Source organism: Phalaenopsis equestris, unplaced genomic scaffold, assembly GCF_001263595.1.
Source record: "Phalaenopsis equestris unplaced genomic scaffold, ASM126359v1 Scaffold000276, whole genome shotgun sequence".
NCBI classification, from domain to species: domain Eukaryota; kingdom Viridiplantae; phylum Streptophyta; class Magnoliopsida; order Asparagales; family Orchidaceae; genus Phalaenopsis; species Phalaenopsis equestris.
Genome location: NW_018164718.1, coordinates 1,255,720 through 1,278,576, shown reverse-complemented (window position 1 = coordinate 1,278,576; position 22,857 = coordinate 1,255,720). Strand labels below are relative to the sequence as shown.

Here is a 22,857-nt window from a genome sequence, read left to right as displayed (position 1 = left end):
TGTTGCCTTAAAAACAATCAACCACCACCATAACTGAATCATTTGTTTGTTCCGTGGAAGGCACGCAACGAAGTCCATGCCCACATCGACCTGCGATAACTTTGGTACAAAGTGTTTACATTCATATTCTGCCCTCAGGACTTGGCTAAGAGACATCCTACATTGTCAAACGTGCATATGTGATCAAATGTGTTCTACATGATCCACAACTCATGAAGCTCCCAAATCCAGACTTTATGGCCTATGAACATTATTGCAACTCATCATTACAGTCTACGTGATTAACTACGACCTACGTAGTCCACAGCCCATAGAGCTCCCAACTCCAGCCCCTATATTCTACGGACGATATCACAACTCACCATTACGGTCTACGTGAACTACAACATACGTGGTCCACAACTCATTCAACTCCCAACACACGCCTCTACGGTCGAAAAATGTTATTGCAACTTAGCACTATGGCCTTCGTAATCAATTACTGTCAACGTGATCCACAACTCATGCAGGTTACAACTACCATCTTGGCCTACAGACGTTATTGCAGCTCACCACTATGGCCTACGCGACCAATTTGGTTTAAATAGTCCACGGCTCATGCAGCCCCAACTCCGACATCTATGACCTACAGACATTATTGTATCTCACCACTAAGGTCTATGTGACCAAGTATGATCTACGTGACTCACAGCTCCTACAGCTCCCTACGACAACTTATGTGATCAACCAATGACCCTTAAGCAACAATCTACGACCTATATGGCCAACAAATACCATGGGCTTCAACTACGGTCTCTACAACAAGCTAGCACTAAAAATACCATATACAACAATCACGAGAGACTACTGCCTCCCTAGTGATTGACTATAGTTTTCAGAGCTCGTTACGATTATCATTACTTAAATACTACTATATATCAACTTTGGAATTACATTTTCTCTAATGCAAGAAAAGAATAAGCTTGTATGCTACCTCCCTAGTGATTGACTATAGTTTTCACAGCTCGTTACGATTATCATTACTAAAATACTACTATATATCAACTTTGGAATTACACTTTCTCTAATGCAAGAAAAGAATAAGCTTGTATGCTCACCATTACATTGGATTATTTTAACTGGGCTAGGCCCCGTGAATTTTTTCCTTTTCAGGGTTTTTAACATAAAAAATTGAGGCGTCTCCCCTTAATACTTTTCTTTTATCCGTGTGTGTTGAATTCTCATACTACATTGAGATAATAATTTACTACACTACCACCACGGGCTTCTGACACGCATCAGTCATAATTAAGGAAAACTTGAACCTCGAGCCATAAAACCTTTATTCATTAGTTATGCTCCCACCCAAAAGAGGTATAAATGTTTTGATTATAATTCTTAAAAAATTGTTCGTCTCCATATATGTCACCTTCTTTTTAATTACAATCCTTTTTTTCATCTCATCTTCAAATTGGGGAGAGACAAAACAAAGATTTGACTACTGCTTTTTAGGATTTTTTCAAATCGAAGACTCACAAAATTATATCTCTCCAACCTTGATTGTTCAACCTAAAAATCCAAGCTATATTATATTTGGAGAAAATGGGTTAAATATTTTAGTTACTGAAGTCGATTAAGATCTTCTTAAAATGTCATCTCATGATGTTCATAATCTTACAACTAACAAAGAAGAAACAGAAAAAAGAACTACGACATCAGTACCATTTGAAATTGTCTATTTGCGACAAAGGACAATTTAAAAGGAGTTTATAAATCCTTTGCATTGCCCAAAATCCCTTAATCCTCTAAGTAATATCCTCACTGAGCCTTCACTCCATGATCAGCCCAATTTATCTTTGAGTTCTGAGTCTTCAAGTTCTAAACCCAGTCTAGGCGTAATCCTAAATCTACGGATTACAGTCATCCCATTGTTGCTTGTAAGAGAGTGAGGCCTTTCACCCAACATCATTTGTCTCATTGTGTCATATGAAAATTTTTCACCTATTTTTTAAGCTTCCACAATTGTTTTGTATGAAGATTTCAAATATTGTGCAGAATCTCTGAAAGTTCCTAAGTGGAAAAAGGTTATCTTAGAGCAGATGAAAGCCTTCAAAAAATTAGAACGTGAGAATTTGTTGATCTACCAAAAGGGGAAAAAAACTATTGGATGCAAATGCATGTTTATAGTTAAGTATAATTTTGATAGCTCTTTTGAAAGATACAAAGCTCGAATGATTGCCAAGAAATTCACTCAAACCTATGGCATTAATTACTTAGAGACATTCGCTTCAATCGCAAAATTAAATTTCATAAGAGTTCTTATGTCACCTACAACTAATCTTGACCGACCCCTACACCAGTTGGATATAAAAAATGTATTTCTCAATGGAGGCTTAGAGAAAGAAGTATACAAGGATGCACCTCCAGCATTTAGTTAGATATTTGACACAAACGTGTGCGAGCTAAAAAAATCTTTATCCTGCTTGGAGCAGCAACCGAAAGCGTGGTTTGAAAAATTTACACTATTTGTTAAAGGGAGGGGTATACTCAAGGACAAGAAGATCATAGAATATTCTTCAAACATTCAAAGGATCGGAAAGGAGCGGAAGAGCATCATACTGATTGTGTATGTCAACGATATGATTCTCATCGGAGATGGCGTATATGAAATGAACCGGTTGAAGGCTTCCCTCTCATCAGTTTTTAGAATAATGAATTAGAATTTCCGATGTATTTCCTTGACATAGAGGTTGTTAGATCGAAGAAAAGAATTGTTGTTTCCCAAAAGAAATGTATTCTTGATCTTTTAAAAGAAACTGGGATAAGTGATCGTAGGCTTGCAAACACTCCAGTTGATCCCAATCAGAATGGGAGATGAGAAGGAAGGTGGCCTAGTGAATATATCTCAATATCAAAAATTGGTACGAAAGTTGATATATTTATCACATATACTGCTAGATATCGTCTTTGTTTTAAGCTTGGTGAGTTAATTTATGCATTTGCCTTCTACAAAAACACCTTGAAGTAGTTAACAAAATTTTCAAATATCTAAAAAATATACCAAATAAGAGTTTACTTTTTCAGAAGACCACACAATAAGACATAAAGGCATGCATTTATGCAGATTGGGCGGGCTCAGTTGTTGACAAGAGATCGACATCTGGATATTGTAATTATGTCGGGAAAAATTTAGTTACATGGCAAAGTAAGAAACAGAATGTTATGGCAAGTAGTGTCGAGGCAAAATATCGAGCTATGGCTAATAGAATATGTGAGATGTTATGGCTAAAGAGAATTCTTGAACTACGGATCCCGATGAACATGCCAATGAAGTTGTACTGGGACAATAAAGCTATCATAAGCATTGTATAAAATCCAATGCAACATGATCACACAAAACATGTGGAGATTGATAGACATTTCATAAAATAGAAGATTGATTGTGGTACTATTACATGGCTTTCACTCTGACAGCGCAACAAATAGCAAACATCTTCACCAATGGACTTTTCAGTCCTAATTTTGAGTTCATTGTAACCAAGTTAGGTATGATAGATATCTATGCTCACTTGAGGGAAGTATTAGAATTTTAAAAAAATTTTGTTTTAGTAGTTTCTATTATTAGGTTTTATCTAATTATAGAACCTTTATGGCTGATTTTATTTTGTTCCTAATGTGGGAGAAATACCCTTGTATTTATGTTGTAATCATTTTCTATGAAATTAAAGAGGAATGATAATTTTTTTCCTCTCAAAAGTTATATTCTGTGATAATTCAACCATCGAAAGAACTTTTAGCCACAAAATAATTATGATAACCATCTGTGTGCAGTTGCAGTAACCTGAATGCTAAAAAGGTTTACAAAAAATGAAGATACAAAAGAATAAAAAAAATCCCCACTATCACAAAAGAAAAAGTTACTCCAAACCAGCAATCATAAATTGAAAAAATGGAAATCAAGGCTTTTAGGAGAAAAAACAACCTTCAACGGCCACAAAATTCCCGACACATAAGGCGAATGCCTCACGGGAAGTTTATCAGTCAATCTATATGTTGCCGTGATTCCTTTCAGCTGCTTCAAATCCTACGAATAGATTTTAAAAATTAAATGTGAACAAAAATCAACGGGCAAACATTGAGTGATAATTTTCTAAAATAAATTAGTATCAAATCGTCTTATTACCAAACAAAAGAATTAACAAGGCATCCCAAAATGAATTCAGGTAACCAAGACCAGCTAAGTCCATTTAAAAAGTCTTGTATTTACATGAATTGAAGCATTTAAGCAAGAGTATAAAAACGGGAAGAAAAATTTTGGAAGCCATTACTATGCAGCAATCATTAAAAACAAAGACCCAAATGAAAGAAAAAAAGGGATAATTACAAGCATAGCACCAAAAAATTTTGCTATTTACAAAATTAGCAACCATGCTATTTTTTTGGGCTACCAAACCACTATATTTACAGTGTCACGATCAAATCATTAAGAATATGATAAAAGTAAAAAATATGGGTTGGGGTTTTATTGTGAATTTTGATATTTGAGTGAGAATTTGAAAAATAACTGAGGTTGCTAGTTTTGTAAATAGCAAAGTTTTGAGTGCTATGTTTGAAAAACAACTGAGGCTGCTAGTTTTGTAAATAGCAAAGTTTTGAGTGCTATGTATGTAATTGCCCAAAAAAAGTAAAGAAAAAACTAGACAAAAGAAGCATGTACCATCACATCCAACAATATACTCACCTCAAAAGATCTCTCAGCAATTCCCTCAACCATCATATCCTTCAAAATAGGTAAGGTATCATTCAAAGATGTTGCAGCTTGTAAAATGCTGCGTCTTACAAGATCAAGCACTTCAGTGGAACAAGATTCGAGAAGTTCCAATACATGCCTAAGATAATTTCCGCTAAGCTCGGAAAAAAGAAAACCTACATCATGTATCACCTGCGCATAATATTTCAAAATAAATATGAAGTATAGGTACTCATCCAGTAACCATTAACCAGAAAATGTGAAGTACTCGATAATTCTAAATAGCTTGATCAATATAAAAACGGGAAATTAGATTAAAATAATGAATAAGCAAGAAACTTACAAGTTACAAGTTTTGGCACCGTGAATAATATTCCTTTATAAGATGTCTTTCAGAAGTTATCATAAATAATACCAAATTTCATAAAGCCAGCTTCACTTAAAGTTCACGACTCCATGACATTTGATGTTTAATTCTTAATCCACACCAACCTAAACCTAAAACTTTTAGCGAGACTCTATATCAATACATCTATAATTGTACCTAATGTCTTAAAATATTAATAAGAGAAAACCAATCAAGAATTGAATATTTTGAGTCATTATTGGTACTCATTATTAACGTGGTTACAAAGAAACTAAGGGAGAGATCAATTGTATCATTAATGGATGCATTCCTTCAAACTTTTCCGTATCCTTGGAAATTGTAAAGGTTATTTTGCATTCGTAGTCCCTTTATTCCAAATTATAATTTTTTGAATTCATATTCCTTGAGAATGACTATATATTTTTCAAATGATATATTACTTATTAACATAATATTAATATATTTCACCCTATTTTTATACGGGATACCGACAATTAAGCATCTTTTACCTTCCAGGTGGATCACAACCAGCTTTTTATAATTCTACGCATTGTAATTTTGCAATATAGAATTCAAGTTTTTTTCAATAAATCAAATGGAACTTCAAATCTTAAAAAGTATTATATGCATTATAGACTATGTTAAGTATCAAGAGTTGTGTGCTATGCTAAAAAATATTTTGATAGAATGGGCTCAACTTAGTATTTATTTAGTCTTATTTATGAATTTCCTTTTATATAATGTGTAATTAGATGAGCTTTTTAGCAATGAACAATTTCAAAATCTTTAAGCATGAATAACATAGTATCATTTACATTACTAACTTTTTAATCTTTCCACTTGGCAAATAAAAAAATTATTGCTTTTTTTTCCTTCCTCAGCTTAACATTCCAAAAATTAACGCAATAATTTTAGATGCTGGCATCACAAGGGTATGTGGCTAGTAATCATAGATGAGATTATAGATGGTAGACTTTGGGTGATCAAAATGGACACAACATTTATATGTTATGATGTGATTAGCGAATAGCCTTAAGACTTCCAATGAATATTCTATGAAAGAAAATGTATCTAGCTAGAATATTATATCAAGGATTCAAAATTAGGCCACAGAAAGTTATTGACTGCCATTTAACAGTCAAAAAGTAAAGAAAAATACATTGCAAAATTTTGAAGACAGTGCATGAGAAGTTATTATAGTTGAGCCAGAAATAGCGCATGATTTAGGAAAGATAGAAAATAAACCTAAATGAATTGAGAATGTAAAGTAGTTAATAAAGCATGTACCAATATCGTGAGAGGGTAGAATTATGTAAAAGGAATGAGCATTAAAAGGGATAGGACAAGTGAGAAGACTATGATACCAGGCATAAAGGTTCATGTAAAAAACATGGACGACATTCAGCACAAAACAACAATAAAGCAAAGATTTCAAAATGTCGACCCCAAGTTACATATGGCTGCTAAAGTTCTTTTTAATGATCATGAGGTGAAAGCAATGATATAACTATTGCAGTACATGGATCTATATGCATAAACATTTCCTGCTGCAACGTATGATTGTTTTGAAAGTGTTTTTTTATAGTGAAGATGATAATCCAATCTATACTTTTCTACTATTTTTTTAGTAATTATGTAATAATGTCAGTCAGACATTCAAAATATGTTGATCTTTCGTGTCTAGAATTAAATATAAATTACTGTAAATCTCATCATCATCAGCCTGACTACTATTTGGGGGAAGATTTATGAACTGATTTTTTGAACCATTTTCGCTCAGTTCCAACAATTTTGCATTTTGTGCTAGGGTTTTGAAGATGGGCTGCTTTTCGGCTGAACCAGTTGGTTCAGCAAGGGCACAAGTCCATCAGGGAAGTTGGACCGGTCGGCTCAGGCTAATGGGTGGGATCTGCCGACTTTCCCCCCTCCCCTTATTTTGCCTATTATAAATAAATGTTAATGTTGTTTAGAGTCCAGTTTTTGTTATATTCTGTTTTATTTTCCCTTTCTAGGATTATATCTGGTGGCAAGACGGTGTTTCGGCTATAACTCGTCCGAGGTGGTGACTTTTTTCAAAGGTTCGAGGGGTGCTCCGGCTATAACTCGCTCTTGCGGGGATAGTTATCCTCTACCTATCCCCCCTTCCCTGCTCGCTGCCACCTTCCCGGCCTCACCACCCTTCCTACTTCCCTGCCGTAAACCCCACCACTTGTGACGCCAACTCTCCCTCTCGCCAACTTGCAGGCCGCAAGCCACCGGTGCTTGTCTCTCTACTACACCGCAATCACCCTCTCTATTTTCCTGCTATGTCACACCCCACCTACGGAGCCGCAACTCCCGTATACCCCTCTCCAGCTATAATCACCACCCGCTACTCCTTACCAACACCGAAGGCCTACCTTTACCTTCACCAGCAGCTGGTTTACCGCAGCCTGCTCCCCAGCTGCTGATCCAGCCACCAATACCTCTCCTACCTGCCGCAACCAACCTTCCTTACCACCTAGATTCCCCCTTTTCCACCCACCCAGTTGCAGTCCACTCCTACCATTTTCGCCCTAGGATGTCTTTGGTTTCGGTGTTGCTATTTTTCATGTTGTCAAGTGTTTGTGTCGTAACCCTTTTGAATTTCAGAAATAATATTTCTGTTAACTCCAGTATCGGTCTTGTTTTGCATGGTTCCCCAATTCCATGTCAAACTTCAGCTATAAAAATAATCTATTTGATGCACAAGGAGATCCAAATAAGTACCATATGGATTGGTCATTTCCTGCTATGTAGTACTGTCAGAGACTCTACAAAAGATAAAAAATAAAAAAAAATAAGCCCGATCAAAACAAGAAGGAACTTTGAATTTCAAAATTACAGAATAATTTTATGGTATTACTAACTTTATTTTGACAGGGTTACGAAGTGTTGCCTAGACTTCTAAGGATTAATGTCAAAGGAAGGATAAATAAAGAGTATAAGCAAAAAATCTATGTTGCATAATCCGTCATATGATACCGGAGTTAACCAAAACGGTATTGAAAAATGAAACATTTGTTACGGAAGTGAATAGGGGTTGCAACAAACACACACCGAAATAGGAAAGTATAATAGACGCTCAGCACAAACACCAACACGGGCATAAATCGAAGGTAATGGAGCCGCTGTTGGAGGGGAATAGTGGATATAGAGGGCTGGATGGTCAAGAGGTGACAAGGGAAGGGGTGGCAGTAACAGAGAAAGGTGATAAAGGGGTTGTTAGGTAGGTGGTAGCTAGGAAGTGGTGTGGGGTGGAAGAGGGATGGCAAAGGAATCGTGGCTGGAAGGGGCTGCCGCAAGGATTAGGGGGGTTGGAAGGGGCTGGACGTAAGCCGCACTGCCGACTGAACAGTTCCGGCGAGGATGGCAACAAGTCAGGCAGTCGGGATGAAGGTTGGGGAAGCAAGAAAGGGTAGATAAATACCTCCTCATAACTGGTTACAGCCAGAGCACCTCTTCTCCTTCGGATATAGCCTTATAAGGGGTAACCTAGAAGTCAACGACTGCACTGATAGAAAGATGAATAAAAAAAATTACCTAAACATAGGAAAACAACATATAAGTATTACTAGGTTAGCTAAGGGTGGGTCTTTCAGTTAGGTCGCAAATACGCTTCAAGGAAGGATCACATGGCTCCTCTCCTCTCTTAGCATGAACCGGTTCAAGCAACCGGTTCGACATTTGTCGTTGTTGCATTCCTCACGGAAGACGCACCCATTTCAGTCTCCCGGGACTGGGGAAGTTTCAACCTCATTTATTGAATCTTCTATATCTTCGTAGTATGGAGTCAAGTTTGCTACGTTGAAGGTAGCAGAAATTTTATAATCCCTTGATAAGTCGATCTTGTATGCATTGTCATTTAGCTATTAGAGAAATCAGAGAAGTCTATCTGCTTTAGGTTTGAGTTTCCCAAATGATCCAATGGGAAAATCTCTTTCTTCAACCCGATCCACACTAAATCTCCTTCCTGAAACGACACCTTCCTTATTTTATTAGCATGCACTTGGTACTTATTGTTCTGCTTGGAGATCTCTTTTCCCACCTCCTCTTGTATCCCCTGAATCTCTTGTACCCTTGCCTCAACATCCGCACTAACCTCAGATATAGGAAGAACCGGTACTAACTCGAGCGGGGTGAGATGATTGCGTCCATACACAATCTGGAAAGGTGTGTCCCGTAGTCTGGCTCATGACCTATTGCTGGAAAATTCGGCCTGGATAGTTTAATGTTCTTTCCTATGAAGCACCTCAGAAGATTTCTCAGACTCCTGTTCACCACCTACGTCTGACCATCTGTTTGCGGATGTTGTTCAAAGTTGAATTGAAGTTTAGTACCAAGTTTTCCACACATGGTTCTCCAGAAGTGACTTAGGAATTTACTTCCTTATCAGTTGAAATGGTCATAGATATCTCATGTAGCCTCACGATCTCCCAAAAGTATAAGTCAATGACATGTGATGCATCCAGTGTCTGGTAGTAAAGTACGAAATGAGCCATCTTTAAGAACCTGCCAACCACAACCACTACTGAATCCTTGTTTTGTTGGGTCCTTAGGAGATCCATCACGAAATCCACGCTAACATCCCCACCTAAGAAGCTTCAAATACCGGTAATGGTGTGTAAGGCATTGCATTTTGCCCTCTGGTTTTGGCCATGTGACAAACCTAACACTGTCTGACGTACAGCTCCACATCACTCGTCAATCTAGGCCCAAAAAAATATTCCTTCACTAATGTGAGGGTCTTGTCTCAGCTGAAATGTACTACTAATCCTCCATTGTGACTTTCTGAAGGATGGACTCACTCAACAAACATCTGGGAATACACAGTTGTTCTAGTGGAACAAGTAGTCATCCGCTCTGTGATACTATCATGTGGGTCTCTCCTAACACTGTCCCCGAATCTCCCTGAAATCCTCATTCGTCTCATACAGCTCATTCACAGCCTTGAATCCCAAAACTCTAGTCTGCATGAAGCTAAGCAGCACATGGTGGCGACTCAAAGCATTTGCTACTTGATTTTGACTTTCTCCCTTGTGTTTAAGCACGAACTGGAATGATGCTAGGAACTCAACCCATGACGCATGTCTACCCTTCAACTTTCTCTGACCGTTCAGGAATCTCAGAGCCTCGCGGTCAGGTAGTGACTCTAGTGGTGAAGAGCTCTCACAATGGCATAGAACTCATTGTCGTATGTCAAGTACTTTCTCCTGTAATCATTCAACTCTCGTTGAATAAGGCTAAAGGTGTCCCCCTTGGCTCAATACTGCTCTGATCCCCATGTTAGAAGCGTCACACTCCCCCTCGAACAACAAATTGAAGTCTGATAAAGTTAAAACTGGGGTCTGCATCACCTTCTCCTTCAGGGTTCCAAAACTGGACTGGGTTGTCTCTATCCACTAGAGCTTCTCTCCCTTCAAAAGCTTTATCAGAGAAGTTGTAATGGTGCTGAAACTCCTGATGAATCGCCTTCAGAATGACGCTGACCCCAAAAATTGTCTCAGCTCGGTAAAGAACAATGGGGTGTCTAACCCATTTATCTTCGTAGGGTCTATCTGAATGTCTGCAATAAATACAACATAACCCAAAAAACAATCACATTTATCTTCGTAGGGTCTATTTGAATGTCTGCAATAAATACAACATAACCCAAAAAAACATATTTGTGTCGTCACAAAGTGACGCTCCATCGAACGGGCACATAGCTTCTCTGACCCCAAAACCTCAAAAATCTACCTCAGATGTTGCAAGTGCTCTCCCTTGAACTGTTGTTAACAAACATGTTGTCAAAGTAAAAAATCACAAACTTCCCGATGTGTGCCTCATAAAGGTGATAGGTGCATTCGACAGTCCAAATGGCATGGCGGTCCACTTGTACAAATCATCTCTAGTCTTGAAGGTAGTCTTCCATTCATCTCCCGGTCTGATCTGATGATATCCGCTATGCATATCAATCTTGTACAAAAATGTGACCCGTCATTTATAAATATAGAAGAAAGAACACTATGGTCATCAACATGCGACAAAATAATTTGCAATTTCAAGAAAATGACTACAACTCCATGTAACTAATCAGTAGGTCGTCCAGGCGAGGGATAGGAAACAGATATTTGATGGTGATTTTGTTGATAGCTCGACTATCGATGCACATCCTCCACAAGTCGTCCTTCTTAGGCACCCTTAAGGTGAGGACAGTGCACGGGTTGGTACTCTCTCATCAATCCCTTAGTAATTAGATCATGCACTTATTTCTATAACTCCCCGTACTCCATTGGTCTCAATTTCTGTGCATGTCTATTGGGCAACATTGATCTTGAGACAAGATCTATAACATGTTGGATATCCCTAAGAAGTGGTGGACCCTCTAGCAGGTTGTCGGACATCACCTCCTGGAACCGCATGATTCCCTGCACAAGGACAACATTGTATGTGGCTAGGGCGATTGGGCCTGCAACTCAGGATGAGATTTCTCTAATGGTTCCTCATCCATAATGCCACACCCAAAAATTTTTGGCTCGCTAATCAGAGCCTTAGCAAACCCACAGGTGCCCTTGGAACTATGAAATTGATGAAAATCGTGATTATGTAACATGTGGATGTCTTGTGGTGAAGGAGGTTATGCACACTTTGCAGAAGTGGGGAGTTATTATACATGTTTTCACCTCTTTTGAAGGGACCATTCCGAGTTTTTTGCCATCCTCCAAGATGACAGACCCTCTTTTGAACAAGCCTTATGGCTTTTTTAGTACATTTTTGTACTCCTTTTTATGTAAAATTCAAAATACACACCCTTCATGGAACTTGGATAACAATGGTTGGACCATCTCCGATGGATTTGTCTCCTCTTCAGTTCCCTCTAAGAAACTCAGGCTAGTGTCATTGGGGCTTCTCGAATTGACTGCAGAAAAGTGGTGCCTGGGACCTCAAGATTAGGGTCCGTTTGGGGCAGCATATTTGGTGCGGTGGCGTTTTGAAAACACAAATGACTTGTTTGGGTAAACTGCATTTTGGCAGCTTATGCGTTTTCAAAACGCTGAAAACAATGTTTTCACACCGCACCTATCTAAGTGCGGTGGCAGCTTTCTCACAGTGGACTAACTTTTCCAAAAAAATAAAAATTTATAATAGTCATCGCACCTAGCTTATCAGAAGATTATTTTTAATCAGCTTCTCAGCAGATTATTCAATAAGCTGCAGCTGCCCCAAACAAACCCTTATTCTCAACGGGTGTAGCTGCTCCTCCGAAATCAATGATGGAAAAGAAAACAATGTGTTTCCCCCTCCTTCATGAAAGCACAAGTTTTCATGAATCCAACATGATACATCATGAGATCAAATTGTCGGAACCTCCCCAACAGAATGTAGCAGGAATTCATGGGCACCACGACACACCACACATGGTCATGTAGTTGATCCCCAATGGAAAAATCAATCAGACATTGTTGATCAACACATATCTCATTTCCTTTCTTCAACCATGTTGGAGAATAGGGATGGGTTCTATGTAGCCAGATCCACTTCCTCATCATGAAAACGGAGACCACGTTCTCACAGCTTCATCCGTCAATAATGAGGCTACAAACTTTCCCTCTCACCGTACATTGTTGCGGAAGATATTGTGTCTCAACCACGAGTGATCCCTCTATGGTTCCGACTACAAAACTCTTCGCACCACTAGTATTTACCCTTCATCTCCCCGAAGTTAGTATTCCTCACCCCGATCCCCAGCTGCTTCTTCATCACTCACTTTCTCCAAGGTGCCCTACTTGGTGAATGACACCACTCGGCTTGTCGGGCAGGTGGAGGTGATATGGTCGTATAGGTGGCATCAGAAGCATTTATGGGTTGGAATTGTACCGGGCATGCCGCTCTTCTCAGGCTTCTTCCCACTTTGATATGCCATGTTAGTTTCCTGTCTAGGTCTTCCCACTTTGATCTGCCATGTTAGTTTCCTGTTCAGGTCTTCCCACTCCTCCAAGTATGCACTTGTTGGGTCTCCAACTGTAGGCGTTGTTCGAATTAAGGTGAGTACATCAACTTCTGTAATCTTTCCACTTTCAACGCTAAGGTCTGCAAGTCCTTCAGTGTTCAGCGGGTTTGCAGTTGGATCACATTACTTATGGCGGGTTTCAAGCCTCCCAAAATCCTACATATGGAATGCTCTCAATCTCTCTCAATACAAATTTTAAGTTGAGCTGCATAAATTATATCGTGTACTCCCCCACTAATAGCTCCTTCTGTTGCAAGAAGTGAAGCTTCATGAAAAAATCCTAGTAATAGTGTGGGGGTAGATATTGTCGCAGCATCGCCACCTTCATCTTCTCCCAAGAAGTGATTTTGTTCCGTCATTCCCTCTGTCTCTCTCTCTCTTCAGGTTCTCCGATCACAAGGAAACAGCTTTCGTCAACTTGATAACAGGTGATTTCACTCTTCCCTCATTTAGCACGTCCTTATTCAAATATTTGCTCAACAATTTGCATCCACTCAAGGAAATCATCTGGATTCATCCTCCGGTCAAAGTCTGATAGGTCCACCTTAGTTCTTGAATCCTTCTGCCCTCTAGCAAACACTTCCTCTCTCGGTCTCCTCCGATACAGCATTCTGAAACATCATAGTGGACTCTCATCTTCATTGAAGCCATCACTGCAAAAGGATTTCAACTGTTCTTCAAGTTCTCCTGCACAAAGCTCATTATTACGATCAACGTTGATCATGCCCACGGTCCTTTCTTCAATGGGCTCGAGTCGTTGTAGCACTTGATAAAATAGTCGTATTTTTCTTCTCGGTGGCATGGTTATTAGGGGTGGGGTTTTTTTTTCCCAGAAGGGTGTGTGTGTCTGTGCGTGTGCGTGTGTGTGTTGGGAGGGGTTGGAGATAGTTTTGGGTATGACAGATGCTATAAACCCTAGGATGAGACTAGGGTTAGGCTAGTTTTGATACCAAATGGTACTGGAGTTAACCCAAACGACAACGAGAAATCTAACTTTTATAGCGGAAACAAATAAGGATTACAACAACCACACTTCAAAATAGAAAAGAACAATAGACACTCAACACAAACACTAAGTAGGGCACGAATCAAAGGCAGTGGTGTTGCGGTTGGAGGGGGAATTGTGGATACGGAGGGCTAGATGTTCGGGAGGTGACAAGGGGAGGGACGTAGGGGAAGGTGATGAAGAAACAGTTAGATGGCTGGCAGCTAGGAAGTGGCGTGGGGCTGCAGCAAGAGGGATGCGATGGGGTGGTGGAAGAAAGGTGGCAGAGGAATCAAGGCTGGAATGGGAGGCAGCATGGCTTCAGGGGGCTGGAAGGGGATGGACGCTAGACGGCAGTCGAACTGCCGGCAAACAATTTCGGCGGCGATGGCAACAGGTCAGATCGTCGGGATGAAGGTTTGGTGAATAGGGAAGGGTAAATAAACACCACCTCGGAATGATTTACAGCCATAACACCTCGCCCTCAGATACAATCCGAGAAAGGGAAACTTCGATGCTGAAAACTGTCTGACATAAAGCTGAATAAAAAAACTAGCATAAACACAGGAAAACGACATATAAATATTACTAGGTTAGCTAAGGGTAGGCCCTCTCAGTTAGGCGGCAAATCCCCTTCAAGGAAGGATCTCATGGCCCCTCTCCTCCCTTAGTATGAGTTGGTTCAAGCAACTGGTTTGGCAACTGTCACTGCTGCGTCCCACATCACGCATGGGAGATGCGCCCGCATCATCGTTGTTTTTTATTTCATGCCTTAGGATAATGAAAAACAACAAATAAAGAAAATGAATGTAAAGAGATACTCATATCTTTCACTGTAGCTGTTCAATCAGAGGAATAAAAGGTTAGAGACTGTAGCTGGAATACAACAGGTATGACTTCAATATGTGGATTCGATATGCAAGCTAGAAAGGTCATATCTGAAAAAGAATTGTCATATCATGCAAAAACGCATTATGCTATAAAGAGTACTATATATGATAAACAAAATATTGACCGCACAGTTTTAATCAAGTTTCCCTTTGCTGCCAATAAATTTAACAGCTGCACAAAGTATGAAAATGTGTTCATGTCCATTAATTATGTTTATTGGAAAGAATTTTCAAGATTATCCACCTCTTTTAAGACATAAAAAGTCAAAAAAATTCCTAAACAATCCTAAGAAAAAATATCGACCAATGCTGCACCAGCTTAATGACCTGGACAAGATTAACACCGGTAAAAAGTAAAACATTAAGAAGTCTGTTTATATTCTCTCACATATTTATGTTTTCTAACACACGTGAATGCTGAAGAGAGAAGATTCAAGATGCAAGCATACATATATAAAATCTTCCGCAGCTGCATTACGTGCAAGCAGACCAGAAGATAGCCATGTAGAATACCTGTAAGTAAAGCCAAGGAACGTAAGCATCTTTCAATTCTCAAAATATTCAGAAAGTTAAAGAATAAAACAAATGCAGGTCCATAAACCTGTAAAAGAGAAGAGGCATTTACATACACAATTCTTATGCATTACATATCTAACACCTAAACATTCATTTTACATGGATAACACTTGATTCTTTAACATCGCATCAAAAATACCACCATCACTACCTTTTTAAAAGTGAGTTACACATGCATGGGTTTATGACACCAAGGTGCTAGTACGTGTAAATATCAAACATTGGGTGTTAAATATGAAAAGACGTAAAAATTGTGTGGAATGAATGTAAATTTCCCAAAAAAAAAGACCTCGCCTTGAGATTAGCTGCAATGAAAGTCGTAAGAACTTGTCTGCGCAAGAAATAACAAGAACGTCATCACTCCAGCATGATCTCAAACTTTCCAACAGCATGACACTTTGTTTCAATGTCAAGATTCCGGAATTTTCTTGATTTCTGTACAAATTATCAACTGGAATAACAGTGCCAGCCATAAGAGTGGAATCCAGGGCCTCTGCAATTTCCTGGAATCTGTATGATTGTAGCACTGGCTTCAAAATCATCAGACAACATTTTGAAACATCAGTAATATAGAAGCCATTGCCTCAGAGTGTCAAAACTACCTTAAAGAGAAGTAAACCCCAATATTCCAATGCCGCATGAATTCTACATAGACTGTCTGTAATCTGAATTTAGACACAGCGGACTTGGAAGAACAGTAACCTTGCAAGAAAATGAGTTGAAATTAATATTTTTAACAGGGAACAGAAAATATGCTTCAAAATGCTAGCATAACAACACGAAGTACAAAATAAGGATAAACAAGAACATGATGGTGTTGCAACAAGAATGACCCTGATGAAAACCACAGAGGAAAAGCAGTAAAGAAGAGAATTGGTTGGCTTTATATCCACTTCTTGCAATCCTCCAATTTCCCAATTATGATAAATGCCACCCCACAAAACGTTTATTGGCATTATTTCTGTCTCATCCTATTGAAAATGATTCCCCAGATTATTCATCAAAATGGACAAAAGAAGTTTTGTAATTAAGTCGCTTCCTCTGCTTGTATTGCTTTGCATGAAAGAGCATTCAACTTGCTATTGCAGACTCAGGATAAGGAGTTAAATAAGGTTGGAGCACAATAGAAACAGGCAGAGTTAAGACGCCAACCACAGAAACAGGCAGAGTTAGGATGCCAACTTAGAAAACATGTAGACTTGCTTCTTTTTTAACCTTATCCCACAGCGGTGCATGAACAGCTCATTCCAAAGACAGGGAAATTTTGTTTGGGTTGACTCATCCTTTTGGCATATTAGTACTTATAAACTCTGTACTGTGTTCCTTTCTTCTGTCACAGCCAGCAACATGCCCAAACCGGCCAACCCAAACCGCACCCCGCGGCAAACTCTAGTTGTGTTTGTGGAGTACACCTAAGCTCATAATGCAGTTACCTAATTCATTTACATTGAAACAATTTTCTAATACAACTATTTATTCCAAAAAAATTGAGATAAAAGCCAGAATAATTATACCTTCAAGATAGGTCAAAAACCCTAAACTTGATTTATAATTTTTCAGAAATTCTGTAGGTTTTCCAGGAGAGAATGCCCCAGGTTTCCCCTTTTGAATGGCAACAAGAATTTCTTTAAGGATAGAATTGGCCAAGAAATCAAACACATGCAAACCTGAGTTTTCTGTAAAGAGAAAAAAAAAAACCCATGAATCTGATGACACAGGAGAAAAGTAGCTATAAAAGAATAAAAAGGCAGAATATGTAATAACCTATCGAAGAAATATCCAATATAAACTTGCAATCACTCTTAATACACTGCTTTATTTTTTTATAGCACTCTTCAAGCTCATCTGAGGAACTCCCATCAATGATCTGAGACTGGTTATAAGCAATAATATTCTGAATCAAAGGGGTCACAATAACTGTTCGAAAGATTTCTTCAGCTGCTGCTGTGTTATCAATAGCCGCATAAGCACGTAAACAATTGTAAATTGCATCTTCATCATGATGCTCAAGGCCATCTTTAAAACAATTTCCTAAGCTATTATCCAACATTTCAGTGGTATTTTGGATTCGCTTTTCCATGTTCACGATAAAAGGAAGATCCTGCACTGCCAGAATTTAGAATGGAAAATAAAGATCAAAAGCATAACATCCTCCAGAAACCATTTCCATTATCAATATGTTTACTACGTAGAGGGAAAAAGATTGGCAACTACAGTTTAAGATAAAATTTGATGTGATAGCGCAGAGAATGAAAACATACTAGGTTAACACAAGCATGTGAATAATGTAGGTTGCTTGAAATTTGTTTAATTAAATGTATACGGAGAAAAATCTATCTTTTGAGAGAATATAAAAAGAAAACAAAGTACATTATGAATTCCTTGATAAATTTTTTTCCTCCCTAAAACTCATCTTGTCCATAATCAATTTAAGCTGAGATGACAATATTCATCAATAGTTTCAAAAAACTTTGCTCAATGTTCTCATGGTGAATCGGTGATAAATTGCAGCAAAATGATTTGTGCAATTCCTATTCTACTATGTTTAATGGTGTCCTTGAGTTTTACGATAAAAAGTTTCTATCATATGTGGCAGAGGTCAGAGGGCGTTATCAAAGACAGCAGAATAATATGAACGGGACTCACAGCTCAAAAATATATAGCCAATCAATGAAGTGCTACTAGATAAACAACATTCAACTTCAGAAAAAAGCATGGTCAACCAGCAAAATTTTATTGTAGAAAGTATTATATCCAAAATCATGCAATAATAATTTACTACAGCTCTGCAAACGCTTCCTAGATAATTTGCTCCAGAATTCGCAGCAAAGCAATTCAAACTTTGAAATTGACATCTACACTCGAAAGAGAAAAAGATTATGTAATGGAAATGGTCATATTTAGCATGTGAAGTTAAAATGCAATTTTCAGTGAAAGAAAGAGACCTTTGCATTGCTGATAGAAAATTTGATCCGATTCATTTCACTAGCAATTCTTTCCAAGAGGATGCTTTGGGTCACTCTGAAGTTGGTTCCAATTTCTGCAGGCTGCAATGAATTCTCATTACTGAGAACTAGATCTGCACTTGATCCAGAAACTGTGGTCGGTAACTCTTTGATGAGTTTCTCAACCTAAAAAAGTTTACAACCTTTCAATGTTCAAACAGGAGATATATCACATGGTGAAAATGTTTCTCAAATTATCAGCCAGAAAAAACATATAGTAAGAAGACAAAGCACTGATATAAAGACTCCAATATCACCATAAAAGACTGAAGAGTTTTCAGCCTGATGATTCAAATAACGCATGCAATGAAACTACCTCAAAAAAATTAAGCAGCAACAAAATATATCGAATCTGCTTTGTTTTATGCTGCTGAAATAGTTTTTATTAATGCAATATAGGTCTTCAAATATGTCAAATCAACCCACAAAAGACTAAATGGCCATAGGCCAAGTACAAGAACAGCTACAAAAAAAAATTCTTAAGCTTTCGGATGACTGGTTGAATCTGAACTCTCTAAAGAAGAGTTCTTTGTAACCTATCAAAGCTTATGATAAACATCCAAATCAACCCGAAAAACTCATAGGCTAGTTACAAGAACTCAAAACTTGTCAAAACAAATTTGAATCAAACCCATTCTCAAGCCTTTTTAGGCCAATTTTATATATTGTAAAACTTCTTAAAGAAATTTAAACTTAAATTATTTTATTAGTTATTTATACTTTTTATAAGAATATGCTTCAATAAAAATGTTTGCTTGGCTTGAGGAGGATGGCATATGCATTTAAATTTTTTATCTTATTCTTATAACCACATATGTACATAAAAAAGGATCCATTATGTGTACTTGAATTATTATTCATTGATGATAGTTAGAGTATGATTATGGGCTTGATTGACTGCTTGCAATATTGAAGTTGTGTTCGTGGAGTTATGTATATTTCCCCCTTCAGCTATTCCAATCCAAAGGCACAATAATTTATCTTCCATTATTGCAAGAGGTCAGCATTTGAATGAGCACAACGGTTAACAAATTAAGTTTAGCTCAATGACATCTGATGAACAATATAATGAAAAGGGTCTCAAAGTACCAAGAGTCATCATCTTTGCCTTGATTTTCCCATTTTTTCCTTTTTTTTTTAAGGGAAACTTCTGCTAAATTCGAAGTTATTGTTTATCCTTAATGAACTATAATATGAAATCCATATTTTAAAGGATGAGAGATCGTACCAAATCTAGTGAATCATTGGAAAGTGGAAGGGAGAAAAAAAGGCTGACGATAAGAGACGGAAACAAGAAACTCAGTTTCTCGAATGGGAACGTAGGAGCTTGAAAAATAATCCAATATTCAACTTACAGGGGCATGTTTTAGCGGTGCTGAGCATGGATATCACATGAAAAAAAAAACTAGGTAGGTTTTGTGGGTAGAATAGACTTTCAAAAGTTCTGCCACTAAAAGTGTAAAATGGTTTATCACGCAACCATTTTCCACTCCAGATCCAAAAGCAGCAGCATACTGATCAATGAGTTGTCTTTTTGGATCCAGAAACTGCACACTGTTCAGAGGATGAATAGTATAAGAATTACCTTGGAAACAACATGGAAGGTATCAAGCAACCTCTCAAGAATCTCTCTAGCGGCCGACGCCTCCGCTCGCTGGCGGAGCCCTCCGCGGAGGGAGGAGAGAGAATTATCAACCGCAATGCGGAAGGCTCCGACCTTGTCCCGAAAATCGGCGAGCGGAGCCCGCATGCGGGCGACGGAGGAGTCGACATCCACAAGGCGAGTGCTTAGGCTGACGAAGTCAGTGTAATCACGGTTAATAAGCTCGACAAGCTCGGATTTGAGGGTGGCAAGGTGAGAACGGAGCTCGGCCCCAAGGCTTTCGAGGGGAACGAATGTCCGGAGGTCGGCGATGTAGGACTCGGGATCGAAGTCGGCGCTGAGGAATGAGGATTTCTTGAACCATAGGGGCTCGGAGTCGCCGGAAGGGTCGCCGAAAAGCTCTACCGCCGAGCGCGATGGCAGGGACGACGAGTGGAGATCCACCATTTCTCTACCCAATTTCTTTTCCAGTACGAGACGATTCGCCACGGCAATTGGTTGATTGTTAAAGGTGAAAAAATTTGCTCTTTTACTTTACGGAGATACTCAACTCTAAAACTTAAAAAATAGATTTCTTTTCCAGTACGAGACGATTCGCTACGGCAATTGGTTGATTGTTAAAGGAGAAAAAATTTACTGTACGGAGATACTCAACTCTAAAATTTAAAAAAATAAAATAAAATACATGCATCTCATATAATTTATATGAGAAGTTGGATGATTGATAAAATGAGAAAATGATAAAAAAGTCTCGTGTTTAGACCATGTTCAGGTCACCGATAAGAAATAAATTGAGGTTTTACTCTCTAGTTGATGAAAAAATTTGCTATTTTATTTTACGGAGATACTCAACTCTAAAACTTAAAAAATAAAATAAAATACATGCATCTCATATAATTTATATGAGAAGTTGGATGATTGATAAAATGGGAAAACGATAAAAAAGTCTCGTGTTTAGACCATGGTCAGGTCACCGATAGAAATAGATCGAGGTTTTACTCTCTAGTTGAAGTGACAAGCAACTCTTTGGCGATATGAAACAACATTAAGATGGGTCACATCGCGTGTTTCAGAGAGATCCAAATATTACCAGAGTTTTTCCTTATTGTTATCTTAGTCGAAAGTCTTAACTCATGGGTTTGAAACTTTGATATTAATTGGAATAATAATGTCATTGTCGATACACAAATTATATAGAGTTTCACGGTTGGAGTTCATGATAAGCCCAGAGAACGTTGTAGAGCTCTTCTCAAGACGATTCTTCAACCTCCATGAGCATTTTCTGATTTGTCACCTCTATTTGTCCATTCGGTTGGGGACGTGGCATTGCAATTTGCACCAGATGGATGTGAAGATCTTTGCAGAATGATGTGAAGACTTTTCCAAATAATTGAGTCACATTATCAGTGATAATCTTCATGAGAAGTCCAAAGTGACATATAATGTTTTTACAGATAAACTGTTTGGCATTGGCTTCAGTGATCTTAGCGAACGACTTCGTTTCTTGATCGTGGGTAGTAGAAACCATGTCTCATTATATTAAGAGCAAGAGCTCTAACTTAGAGATGCTCCTCACATTCCAAAATGAATATCTCGTAAAGCGTAATAAGCTTCAAATGGGGGATGAAATTTGAGGTATGAACCTACAAAAGTCTTTTTATACAGTTCATTCCTATTAAGGATGAAGTTGACAGCCATGTACCATAGGTGAATTAACACAGTAGCATCATTGTGTGGTGTTCCGTCTCAGATGAAGGAGATGATTTGATCTATCCAAGATGACACATTTGGGTCATCTATAGCTAATATCACACATGTGCCTTCAATGGTAGGAAAATGTATCTCCTTGATGCAACTTCTTTTACATAGATCTTTAGTTGTCGAAGTAGCAAGCTTGAAGAGGGCATCGCCTCAGAGGTTATGCTATTGAAGTAAGTGAATGAGCTGACATGTTTCAATTATGGAGAGAAATGTTTTTAGCAGATTGAGATACTACACTAGATGTAAGTTATGGACGTTAAATTCTCCCTCAACTTGGGATGCAATGAGCTAAGAATCAGTGTAGATAATCATATTTCGTACTTTGTAGTTGATATCAAATTATAATTTGGCGATAAGGGATTCAAACTTAGCAAAATTATTGATGGATGAAAATTTCAAGTGAAGCCCTTACTCCAAGATGTCATGCTTCGGGGAGATGAGCAGTATTTCAACACGAGTTGCAGAGTTTTCGGATGCTCCATCCACGTACAATGTCCATTTAAGTGACAGTAAAGGAGAAAATAGTGACTCATCAGAAGCAGACAATGTACATTCTAACATAAAGTCGACCAACGTTTATGATTTAATGTTTGGTTGTGGTAGATAATGAATATCAAATTCTGTCAATTTTATCGACCATTTAACTAATCTTCATGATGCTTCTGATTTTTATAGGATATCCTTCAAAGGGAGTTGTGTGTACATGCCAATAACGTGGGTCCGGAAGTACAAACGAAATGTCATTGTTGATAGTATAAGGGTCAGCACAGTCTTATCTGCAATCAGATAGCGACTTTCTGTATCAAAGAGATTCTTATTAATGTAGTGGAGTGGCTTTTCAACAGAGTTTTCCACCCTTCCTAGAATGACGTTATTTATTGCGTAAGGTGAAAAAACTAAGTAGATTTATAACGTCTTCTCTTGAACTGG

At 38.2% G+C, this 22,857-nt stretch overlaps 1 protein-coding gene across 1 annotated transcript in view; it reads right to left on the bottom strand.

The window, feature by feature from the left end:
* The window catches only part of LOC110024835 (conserved oligomeric Golgi complex subunit 2), a 29,681-nt gene extending 8,982 nt beyond the window's left edge, over positions 1-20,699 (bottom strand). The window contains exons 1-9 of the mRNA XM_020725006.1: positions 20,149-20,699; positions 18,504-18,689; positions 17,323-17,659; positions 17,073-17,234; positions 16,161-16,260; positions 15,853-16,068; positions 15,432-15,495; positions 4,721-4,921; positions 3,962-4,063 (exon numbers count right to left, since the gene is read on the bottom strand). Of these exons, the coding sequence (XP_020580665.1) occupies positions 3,962-4,063; positions 4,721-4,921; positions 15,432-15,495; positions 15,853-16,068; positions 16,161-16,260; positions 17,073-17,234; positions 17,323-17,659; positions 18,504-18,689; positions 20,149-20,613 (1,833 nt within the window). The 5' untranslated portion in view covers positions 20,614-20,699. The remainder of the gene's footprint in view (positions 1-3,961; positions 4,064-4,720; positions 4,922-15,431; positions 15,496-15,852; positions 16,069-16,160; positions 16,261-17,072; positions 17,235-17,322; positions 17,660-18,503; positions 18,690-20,148) is intronic.
* Positions 20,700-22,857: the final 2,158 nt, after the last annotated feature.